This window comes from Miscanthus floridulus, chromosome 12 (assembly GCF_019320115.1).
Source record: "Miscanthus floridulus cultivar M001 chromosome 12, ASM1932011v1, whole genome shotgun sequence".
Classification (NCBI taxonomy): Eukaryota; Viridiplantae; Streptophyta; class Magnoliopsida; order Poales; family Poaceae; genus Miscanthus; species Miscanthus floridulus.
Window position 1 is genome coordinate 4474822 of NC_089591.1, and position 12194 is coordinate 4487015.

At 43.8% G+C, this 12194-nt stretch overlaps 1 protein-coding gene across 1 annotated transcript; it reads right to left on the reverse strand.

The window, feature by feature from the left end:
• Window positions 1-4398: 4398 nt before the first annotated feature.
• Window positions 4399-7526, reverse strand: LOC136498160 (WEB family protein At2g17940-like). The gene is made up of 2 exons (XM_066494115.1): window positions 7189-7526; window positions 4399-5601 (listed from the first exon to the last, which is right to left on the reverse strand). The coding sequence occupies exons 1-2, from the start codon at window positions 7378-7380 to the stop codon at window positions 4900-4902; spliced, it is 894 nt and encodes a 297-aa protein (XP_066350212.1). The 5' UTR covers window positions 7381-7526; the 3' UTR covers window positions 4399-4899.
• Between the last annotated feature and the right edge of the window lie 4668 nt (window positions 7527-12194).

Sequence of the window (12194 nt, forward strand, 5' to 3'; positions counted from 1 at the left end):
CATTCTTAGTTACTAGTGAAAGCATACGATGATTAGTGCAATTACACTTAGTAGTCATGGCTAAGATCATCTTTATATCTATACATAAGGGATATTACTAAGAAAGATTAAGAACAAAGCTTGTTCTTCCTTCGTAACCGGATCCTACGTGTGCCTATATTCAGGGAGTGGACTACAAAGTACTCAATGAGAGTGTCACATCCGTGATCTACCACATGACCCACAATATAGGGTGTATCCATATGTAAACAACGTATAAGCACCACGCTTACACAATGTCGACCACTCACCCCATGCGTAGCGGAGCGAGTGCTATACGAACTTATGCATGGACATAATGATAAACTAGCTATACTAAGCATATAATCAAAGTAGACGATGAACATTATAACGAAGAACATGAATAAGATGAATATTAATATTGTTATAACAATTGTAGCAAGTATATAAAAGTAATGAAGATACAAAAGAGAGGAGGTACAAAGATTATACCAACCCACGCTCTTGACAAGATCAGGAATCCAAGCGAAGTCTGCTTGCCTCTCTCTAGATCTAACCTAGCTAGCTATACTCTAGAATGGAGCTCTGAGGATTAGGGTTTGATCTATGTCTTCTACTCTGACTTATGCCTTAGGGAGGAGGGTAGGGGCTGCTATATATAGGCCGAGGTGGAGTATGGGGCAAGGAATTGAGGTGGAGTAGGGGGCAAGGAATCGCCACGTCATCGATCCGCGTCAACTCCCTCAATCACCGTTGGATGAACCGACCTAAAACCGCCTTAGAATCAACGGTGTAGATCGTAGGAAGGAGTACGAGGTGGCGGAGGGCGATTGGTGGGCCTAGGGGGCCGGGCGGCCTATAGGTGGGGCTGCCTGGCCCCACTTGGCAGCCTCTCAGGCCCTCCCTTAGTGTATTGCCTTCTGGTGTCTTCTAGATCCTTCCCAAGTTGTTTATGCGACGGAATTTTGTAATTTCCTTTGACGAATAGGTCCTCCTTGACGGTTTTCTGGATAAACCTTGCTGAAAACATAGATTCACCAAAACTCGTGAAATTTATTTGTTTAAACCCTATATCTATGTTTGGTGATGGAATTAAGTATAAATACAGGTTATGTTGATGGTTTATAATTGATGTTAGTGACCGTCAACAACCAATTAAGTGGATTTACCATTTCTTGTAAAATATAATAGGGTTTGCTACTATACTTTTTAAATAACTATGAACTATGTATGTATACTATATATTACCTCTTAGAAGGTAATGGAATAAATATATATTTATGTATTATTTTATTTTAAAACGTAGACAGAATAATTGTCATGGACAAGGTAGGATATATAGTAGGAGACGTCCAGACATGATACACTACTATAGGAAACTTAATCGAGGCGGGACAAAAGGGTTAACCGAGGCGGTTTTTGAAACCGCCTCGACCGAAAGGTCATGATTAATCATGGCCTTAACTGAGGCGGTTGCCCTACCCGCCTTGGTTAATTAAATAAAAACACAAAAAAAACCGTGGATAAGCTCGGTGAGCCCATCCACGCGCCGCCTTGGCCGCACGCCGGATTTGGATGTCCCTGAGCTGGATCTGCCGTGCCGGAGCCAAATTTGCCGCTCCTGTGCTGGATCCGCCGCGCCGGAGCCGGATCCGCCGCACTGGAGCAAGATTCGCTGCGCCGGAGCTGGATCTGCAGCTCGCCAGCACGAGCGCCGCCACCGTTGGAGGAGGGGCACTACACCACAGCCCTAGAATGGCGACGCACCATTGGTTGCTATAGGTGTATATAGAGACGCACTATCTGTCGGTATAGATCTATGCCAGCACTTAACTGCTGTCGCTGAAAGTGGCGTCGGGATAGGGTTATAGCGACCGACATACTTTTAGCGACCGATAGTCTGACAGAATGCTGAAGAAATACCGACCAACAAGCTGATGACATATAGTTGTTTTACCGTCCAACGGTCCAAGGCCAAAGGGATTTATACCAACCAACAATCCAATGCATAGATCACATGACGCAAAAATACATTATTAATCTCACATTAACCAAATTACGTATTCGTTTAGACATGAAACATACATGGTCACATTCAACATGAGACACAAAATTGAGTCACAATGACATAGCTTAGATTTCATTAATGTCAATTGGTACATGTAATAGTCATGCTGGGTTGCACACCTCATAGTAACATGAGACACCAAATTACAGTATTCTTCACAACACACCAAGTCTAGCTTGCACACCTCACAACTAACATGCCCAAGGAGTTCTTTACAAAATGTTACATCATCCAAAGCAACTAGCATCCATCCCCAAGCAGTTCTTTACAAAATGCTATATAATCCAAAGCAACTAGCATCCATCGATGTTTCATCTCCATCTCACAAAATGTTTGATGTGCTTGCTGACACAAAATAATCACGTTACATCTAGCGCCTTCCACCTGAAAAAACAAAACATATTTTTCAGTTCCAACTACTAGTGTGTGCTGCCTTATTTTCAGCTCATGTATTATCTGAAATGCAACACAAAGCTGGCCATGCACCACATATACTTATATGCACATATGCAAGTGAACAAGCAACTTAACATCTCAAAGATGTGTACACCAACCCCAGCTCCAGCCGCTTCAATGAGTTTTGGGTGCACGCCTCTCCTCCCCTGCTGCAAGACCAACATAGCACATATTAGTAAGGTCAGAAGAGTATGTAAGTTTGTGACCATAATCAGTATAAAAAAAAGACAAGTCCAGTAACTGAGAACACAAATCTATTCTAGATTAAATTTATAGTTTTCTTTCAGTACATCATCAAGATAATACTAGAAAGACTGGCCGCGCCAACCTTTCATAGGCCAGTTCATCTCCATCTTCGCTAAGTGCTGGCATCAAGAGGGGATAAGCAATCTGGAGCATCATTATACTAAAACCTTTCATAGATAGTGGAGGGAGCGGGCGGCGGGATGGGGAGATGAGTCGGGCTAAGGGAGGCGTCAGGGCTGGGGAGAGGAGTCGGGCTGAGGGAGGGAAGAGGCGACTGAGTGTGGGAAACGCTTGCTCCCTTTGTATATATGTAAACCCGTTGGATATGAGCTTTTTGCTGGGCCTCAAGAATATTAACCGAGGCAGGCCATTTAGGAGGTCCGCCTTTGAAAATGGAGGCATTTTTAAGACCCGCCTCGGTTCATAGATTTTAGGAGGCAGTTTCGTTAGGTCAACCGCCTCGGTTAATAGGCATTAACCGAGGCGGTTCTGTTAAGTTGCCCGCCTCGGTTAAGCATTAACCGAGGCGGTAGCTAGGCTGGCTACCCTGCCACGAATAACTGAGGCTAGCAACCGGCCCAACCGCCTCGGAGGCTATTTTGGAAATGCCTTGTAAAAGTTTTTGTGTAGTAGTGATAGTGGGCTAATTTATTAGAGAGGGGCCTAGGCCCAGCCGTTATAAATTAGATCTAAAAGTAGTAGTAGGGTTTATGAGCTCTATTGATAAACAGACCCAAAGCCTATTAGTATTCTTATTAGCCCCTATATACATAGGGGGGAGGTCGATCTAGAAAGCAAGTTTAGGGTTAATCTCTTATCTCTTATCCTCGCTCTTCTCTTTTATAGCTGCCATCTCTCTCTGCTCCTTCCTCGACGCCGACTCCCTCTCCCTCTCTCGCAACCGTGCCCACCAGCTGTGGGCGCTGCCGCTGCTCCCTGCGCTCGTGCCCTCATCTGCCCCTACAAGCTCCCAGCCAACAGTAGTCGTGTCCTCAGCTCCCAGACTGCCGCAGCTGCCTCAGCCAGGCCCTAGCCAGCCCCAGCAGCCTAGGAAAACATGCACGTGACAACTTAGTATTCAGAGCCATATTGTGATCCATCTCCATGGAGGATATTTGTAGCGTCATCAATCACTGGACGAAGGAATTGGACAATTTTTTTAGAGGCACCAAAAGTGCCCACCTTCAGCAGAGGACAGAACTCCAGAGACTCCTATTTACGTGCCACCACCAAGAAGGGGGATTGTTGCGGACACCTCCACCAGTTCAGATCTTAACCGAACAGGTGAAACCGCCGCCAACAGCTCAACCTCCTACAACAGTACCACCACCACACCGACAAGGAGATTCAGAGACCAGATCAACATCAACAAAAACAGTAACAAAGCATCCACAAAATTGACTTTCACAAAGTACAACTTGAACGAGGACTCATCAGGTGTCTATATAGATGCGTAAAAAAAATTTAACCCAAAATACTAGAGAGGAGGATCAAACACAGCTCGCAGCATTCCACTCGCAAGGGCAAGCTCTCACATGGTTCATTAGATTAGAACAGGAATCCAACACATCATGGTCACAATTCGCTACGACCATTAGTAAACGCTTAGGTCTGCAGTACACTCTGATCACAACCACTTGGGCCAACTCTCAAGCACACGATAGATAGAAGAATTGGACGAATATACACCAAACAATTTCTCCTCAATCTAACAAAGCTGACATGTCTCTATGCCACTCAACAAGTAATGCTATACACAGCAGGATTGGCATCTACTCTGGGACTAGATATTGAACTACAAGAACCTCAAGACTTGGAAACAGCAATAGCTCTTGCTCGCATATTTCAACTGGCCAGTATCCAAACGGCTACACCCCAGAAGCCATCTCAACCGATTCCGGAGATACAAATCTCCTTACATGCAGTCACAGGGATCAAAACTTGCTAATCAGTGTTATATTTTTGTGTTGGATACACATATATGTTTATTATTATTCAAAGGTCCATAAGCAGTGTGCATTAATTCCATTAACTAGTAGGCATGTATATAAAAAAAGAATAAAAATGAAAGCAGGCTCTGACATGCATGGATGCATATATGCATGTATGATGATGTATTGAATATTGGATCAAAACGCCGCGTCATCGTGGCAGCTGCTGCTGCTCTTCTTCCTCCGCATGAAGAGCGCGCCCACCAGCGGGATGAGCGGCTTCTTCTTCTTCCTTCCCTCCTCCGCCATCGCCTTGGCGGCCTCGTGCCCGGCCGACATCTGCCTCTGGAACCGCGGCTCCCGGTAGTAATGCGGCTGCGGCTGGTGGGGCTGATGGGGCGGCGCGCGGTGCAGCTCCATCACCACATCCGGCAACGGCGGCGCACGGCATGCGGCGGCGGTGGCGGCGACCGTCGGCGGGTCGGCGAACGTCACGTACCTCTTCTTCTGGAGCTCGCCTCCGGCAGCAGCGAGGCTGCCGTCAGCGGTGACGCCCCGTGGCGGCGCCGGCTGCTTCTCAGCGGCCTCGGTGAAGTGGAGGCCCTCGTCGATCTCCAGGTCGATGACCTTGGCTCCGGCCTCCTCGTCGTTGCGCGCCTTGAGCCTCTTGAGTTCCATCATAGCGTGGCTGAGCTCCTCCTGTAGGGTCTGGATGCACCCGGCCATCTTCTGCTTCTCCTCCCGCTCCTTCTCCAGCTTCTGCTTTGCCTCCTCCAGCTCCGCGGTGAGTGGTGGCACGGGGCGTGGCGTAGCGGTGGTGACCGCGCCGGCGGCGACGCTCACGGCGTGGTGGTTGGGTCTTGTTGCCGCCACTCGATTCTGTGCAATCGATCGAGTGTGCTAGGGAATGGAAATGCATGGGAGCATATATATTAAAAAATAAAACAAAAGGAACTTAATTATCAGTAACAGGTAGTTTTTTCCTATTAACTGAATATAAGCAAATGCATAAAAACTGATAGTGAAATTTTTTATAAGGGACGAATATCAGATATGAATTCTATGGAAAGTGAATCAATATGTTAAGTTTCCATGTTTTTCCTACTCTATAAAGTCGAGCATACATACTATATATCACTTTTGGTGCAAATTAGTCTAGGTAACTGAATAACTGATGCTACCAGGTCCCATCCATGGCCATAATAATGATATTATTAGAATATATGCATAAGCGACTAAAAGGCTAACTTTATATGCTAGTGATGATTAGGGCACCTAATCACAGTACACAATTGCCATCATCAAGTTAATGGAGGTTGTAGGCAGATGGAGTACACCTTTATAGCTTCCTTAATTCAGGTGCAAGCTAGGAACATACCTTAACAGTCTTGATGCACATGCATGCACTTTTAAAATTTTCAATCTACATATATAGGGAGCTAGTACTACTTTACTGTGACCAAAAGTGATCCAAGTGTGTTGTGTGAAATAGATAGCTGCAGGGTTCTGGAAGGTATCAACATGCATGCATGTATCTTTGTTGATTAGTGCGTGGGTTAGTAGGAAGAAGATGCATGCTTACAGCAAGGAACATGTACATTTGGTAAAGAAGTCTATGCTGCTTTTGTAGCACCTTTTTTACTTGGCCCTGAAGAAAGGAATAGACAGTGATGATGCACTTATTTTGACATCTTGGTAGCCAGCTATCCCACCTTATTTTACATCTATCTATCAACTAAAGGAGATTAACCAGTCAAGACAGACATGAAAACTATTTATTTCCAAATATATTTTCTTCTATGTGTACAAAATATCCATAGGATATATAGCAGACATATAAAGTTGCAGTACTTGTTCAATATTGCTGTGTCTAATTAGTAAGATATATTCCTTCCGTTTGTTTTTATTATTAGGCGTATTAACGTTTAAAAATGTCAAGTATCATAAATTTAATTTTGGCCAACGATTTAGTTAAATTATGTGCATGCTTTTTTGGCGAATTAATAATACTATGTGTGCGTGCATGCTTAGTACATAAAGTTATTATATAAACAGGTTTGTATTTCAAATATCTTTTAATATCGCTATGATCTTTTAGCAATATATCGAATACGCTATCTCTGTCCAAAAAAGGTACAATTCTACGTTCGATCATAGTCAAATCAAACTAACTTATGTTTGATAGAGTTTATAGAATATAGCTAGCATCATCAACATTTAAAGACTAGCCTACAAGAAACCAACGGATCGAGGTAGTAGCTTAGAGACTAGCTAGCAAGTAACTATAGCTAGTATCATACGACTGTGTCAGGGATCGATGATTATCATGCCACACACACCACCATGTAGGAAGCAGTGTAGCATATTAATTCAGTCTAATAATATATCCTGCATGCATATTTGTCAATAATGCAAGAGACTTGATAGGAAGTTTACTGGATTGCCTGAATCAATTTAAGGAATGTGCATGTCTAGTTATATTGTTACCTCGCTGACGGAGAGTGGCCGCCGTCCAGCAGAGAGCTCCCCGGCGAGGACCCTCTCGCCGAAGAGGACGACGGCCTCCTTGACGGACCGGAACGGCGCCCTGGTGTCGATCTCCGCTCGGCCGACTACCACCACCTCGCCGCGGCCGCCACTGCGGCCGCCGATGACTTCTCCACCTCCTCCTCCTACCATGTTGCTGCTGGAGTCTAGCTGAAGTAGCTAGCTACCGCGCGCGGTCCAACTGAATCAACCGATCGGTCGCCGGAGACGATATTTATGTATGTATGCATGCGAACGAATAAGGCCAGCCAGCAGACTAGCTATAGGACAAGACAAAACAACCGATGGATCGTAGTGGGAATGTAGTTGCAATGGACGTCGTCGTCGTCGTTGGAGCTAGAGAGAGCTAGGTTGAGAGAGACAGATAGATGTTGCGCTGGATGAGTACGTAGTGGATGGTAAGTTGTAGTATCAGCCAGCCGCACCCGCCTAGCTGCATGTGGTGTTGGCTGCAGCTGGGCTTATTGCCGTATGGTGAGAGGTGGGTTCGTTGCTTCGCGTCCACTGCACTGTAATATTCCGGCGCCTACGATTCTCCCTCTTGCTATATATGCATGGGCATGGCCCCGCTTGCCGGTGGAGTGTCCTGATCCGATCCATCGGTCTTGCCGACCACACCGCACACACTGCAGCTAGCATACGTACATATACACACAACTGTGACTAACGTAACGCCCGCAGCATGCAGGTAGGTATGGTGTAGCTTGCTTGCTAGCCAACTTTGGAAGCTAGCTAGTTCAACCCACACGTATGTGCATTACATTGTGTATGCGTGCATCACATTGATCGAAAAGGAGACGACCAAAAGGGATCTATCTACGCGTGTATACTTGTGCATACATATATGCATGTGGAATGGAGAGGCGACGTGATCTAGACGTGATAATATAAGCGACAAGGACGGGTCACCAGATAGCGGCTCCAGCTCGATAGCTAGGTCACTCATTCATCGGTCCGTCCACCTCGGTTTCGCTTCGTTTTGGTCGTTATAGACGACCTGTATAGGGTGTGGTGTGTGTCTAAGGAGCCGTTTGGCGGGGCTCCGCGAGCGGCTCCGGCTCTGGCCGAAGCCCTGCCAAACACCGATGAGTAAACCAGCTCCGCTGCCGAAGCCGCAAGGGAGCCAGAGCATTTCTTGTGCTGCGCGGACGGAGCCCCAAAACCGAGCTTCTCCCGGCTCGTCGTCCATCTGCGGGTGAAAAGACATGGAGGCCACGGCAACGCGAGCGCGTGGCAGCGGTGGCGAGGCCACGGGCGGGCGGCACGGTGGCGAGGCCATGAGCGGCACGGCGGCGAGGCCCCTGCGAAGAGCTAGCAACACAGAAAGAGGAGGATCTGCTAGCAAGGATAGGAGAAAAGATAGGGTTCCCAATGTAAAAATATAAGAGAAAAATAAAAGAATTGATGCTCTAATAATTTAGAAATAGACCAGGGTTCCCAATGCAAAAGCAACTATTAGCTTCTCATTTCAGGTTCAAAATCGCATGGTACTTGTAAAATATGTAATAAATCACAAAAATATAAATAAAATGTAAAACCAAATTTTCTAGGTTGGATCCAACTAGATGTACACCGTAGTAAAATAATAAATGAGGGTATTATAGACACTTGTCATCTTTCATCTATTCCAGAAAAATAAGAGAAGCCGTTTAGCCAAACGTTTTTTTAGAACGGCTTCAGCTCTTTCAAAAGAGCCACTTTTCGAGAGGAGCCAGAGCCAGAGCTGGAGCTCTGCCAAACAGACCATAAGTAAAAGATGGATTTTTTTTTAGTGAACAGGTGAGGTCCAGGGGCCTCTACTCAAATTTTATTAAAAAGCAACCAAGAAGGTTACAGAAAAGGAAGACAGAACAACAAGGTTACAAAGAGAGAGAGAGGAGGGACAGGAGACTTCATGAAAAAAATAGACAAAGAAAATCAGGGCAATTACACTACTTGCTCTGGCCATGATTCTGTCGATATAGAATTTTCGTCCCGTGCCGAGGACACACGCAGCAAGCCTGGAAGAGTCTGTTCGATGGAGCTGTAGATCCGTCTAGCTTCAACGCAGGGATGGTCGATCCTGCGCACTCCTTCCGAGACGTGCCAGTCAATTTAATCCTGTAATTGATAAGGAGAGAAAGCTTATCAGTAATTAAGGGCGAAACTTGTCGGTGTTGCCAGACAGTCCCGAATGTGCGGCTCTGAGAGCCGATATGAAAGGAGATCGACTAAATAGTCGATTCCAGCATATTCATGAGAATAAATCGGTTAAAGCTCATTGGATTGTATAAGAAGAATCGATTATCATTCAAGATAAATATCGTTATTTGAGCAGATATTAATCAATGGCAATAAGATGTCAACAATGATTGGTTTATACTGAGCCAATGATTACAAGCAACCGAATCCCTTTTTATATAAAGAAACAATTCAACACCATTTAACCGTTTAATAAAGATAAATCTAATAAACATGTTAGATCTCATCTATTGCTATGACCAGTGGGGCATGAGGCAGAATCATGTAGGCCGTAGAAATAACAATAGACTCAACGACCCTAACTCATTACTAATATTAGTGGGGCATGATGCAGAATCATGTAGGTCGTAATACAATAATAAGATCATGGGGCTAACACATCTTTCAACCTATCTTTACTTCAATGGTCTCGTGATGCGAATTGCTCGTGAAAGCACTCGATATCGGCTAAAACAGTCGATTCAGGCATAGCGCACTAGTTAAAGTCATGCCTTATCAGGAATAGACCTACCGAATAATGATCCTCACTCTACGGTGCTAACAGTGGGATGTGAGGCAGAATCATACAGGCCGTGATAACGGGCCATGAAACGGTTTTTGCTAGCCAATAAATCTACTCAAGACGCAACATGCTTTAACCGCACGCTATGCACGATCAAGATTGATATAAAACAGTCGATAAAATGTAACTCATCGTTTAATATACAGATTAGATCAGTTTTAGATTAATAAACGATGGGCTAAACAGGATATAAGACCGATCTAGATCAATCCCAATCGGGGCAGAGTGATATTGCTGTAATTTAGATGAATAATGAAAGCAATAAGCAATATTGGTAACTTAATGAATCAATCAAAGACTGTCATTCTAAGGTAGAGCCGATAACTTGACCTTGATCTAGTTCATGCAGTGAGGGTCGATCGGATCGATGCAGCCATACTTGAACTAGGCAAGAATCGGTAACTAACTTATACTAGAGTCACAGTGGAGATCGACCGGATCGATGCAGTCGTACGAACAGAGGTATAAGCCATGACGGATACTTACAACAAGCAGTGGAGGTCGACCGGATCGATGCAGCCGTACTTGTTGAAGAACTCACCGAGATCTACTCTACTCCTACTCCTAAGGGGTGGCCGGAGCCAAAAAAATAAATGACTTATATATTGGATTGATTGTTTTTTTGATACAATAGCTGGGGGTTTATATTTATACCCTAGGCTGATAAGAGTACTAAACGAACATGACTAGATAACAAAAAGAAATATCAAGATACATGGACTCTAATTTCCCTTATGCAGAATCCTTGCTGATGAAGCTTCCTTGTTTGATAAGTGTCCTTATTTCTTTTATCCTGATATGCACCTGGACGTCATGTCTCTCTCAAATTTTTTAAATAATATTTCATGGCCAGCTCATAAATATCTCTTAATTAGGAAACTTTCTTGCTTTTGACATCATCAGCCGATCTCTTCCTTTCTAGGATAAGCTTACCAAATTTTGGCGTAAACATAGGCCCCCTAGTTCAAAGTATGAGTTTTTATGCTTTGAACTATTTTGATCTGATGGTCTTCTTTTCCCCAGCTGATGACATTTGATCGCAATCACTGAAAGCTGCATCGGCTCCATCTTCTTTTTTATCTTGATAACTTCAAAATTGATCTTTCTCTGCATCTTCATTCATCTACTTTAGCTGATCAGGAGCTGCCCCCCTGAGTTCGATCATAGCAATACAAGTTAACCGGCAGTACGGAAATATGCTGCATAAAAGTTCAGGTATTCTAGCCGATAATCTTCTTCCAAGGAGCCAGGGGAATTTACTAGCAGCGATATTATCTTATTCCAAGCCTCACCTACACATGTGAACTTTGAAGTGTCTACCATACTATTTTGGGTGGTTGAGGAATGGAATGGATTAGAATCCAGTCATCCTCGCTTCCCCTGCTCAGAAAACTTAGGTTTTTGAAAGATTTTCAAATTAAAACATAGCTTTGCTCCTCAAATGATTCTCTCATATTGCTCAATGTGTATAGTTCCTCATCAAAGCATTATTTTGTCTCTTCTTATTCTACTTCTAAAAAGCTTATGTGGAGTTTTAGGTAGGGATAAAATATATAGCATACTTACCTTGCATATATTGTAAGGTCAAATCCCGGATCCAAGGAGAGAAATGTCATACTCTTAGATCAAGATGTGCATGTAGCGTGAAATATTTGGTGGCTAACCTAATTCTACTATGCTCTTTGAAATATATTTCTCTCTTATGGAATATTTTTGTGAGAACATGGGCTATCTTTTCTCATCTTTTATTTTTTTCCTTTTTTTAATTATTTTGGACTTCTTTTGTATCCATCTTTTATATTTTGCATAACACATGTCGCTTTTTACAATAAATTTTGAGAGAAATGTTATCAAGAACTTAGAGCATTTATTCTGATAAAACCTAGCAAACATTTTTTCTTCTTCCAGTGTAGGAGCAGAACATTTGAGGTGGATGAAAAACATGTTTTTGCGTACTTGCAGTATAGAAGCAGCACATATATGTGGCGTGTACGTGATTTTGATCTTGGGAGCATGATAAATCTCTCAACAAGGGTCAACAAGACTTAACAAAACTCAACAAAGAGCAAGCAGCTTATGTGAAAGATTTTTAATGAGACTAATATATGGCTCTGGTAGGAAATTCAACATCATTGAGGAGACA

Bases quoted from the DNA above. Each gene is read 5' to 3' on its own strand.
- LOC136498160 (XM_066494115.1), bottom strand. From the start codon at position 7,380: ATGGTAGGAGGAGGAGGTGGAGAAGTCATCGGCGGCCGCAGTGGCGGC. The intron at 5,602-7,188 runs GTAACAATATAA...TCCATTCCCTAG, and splicing joins GGCCACTCTCCGTCAGCGAG to CACACTCGATCGATTGCACA.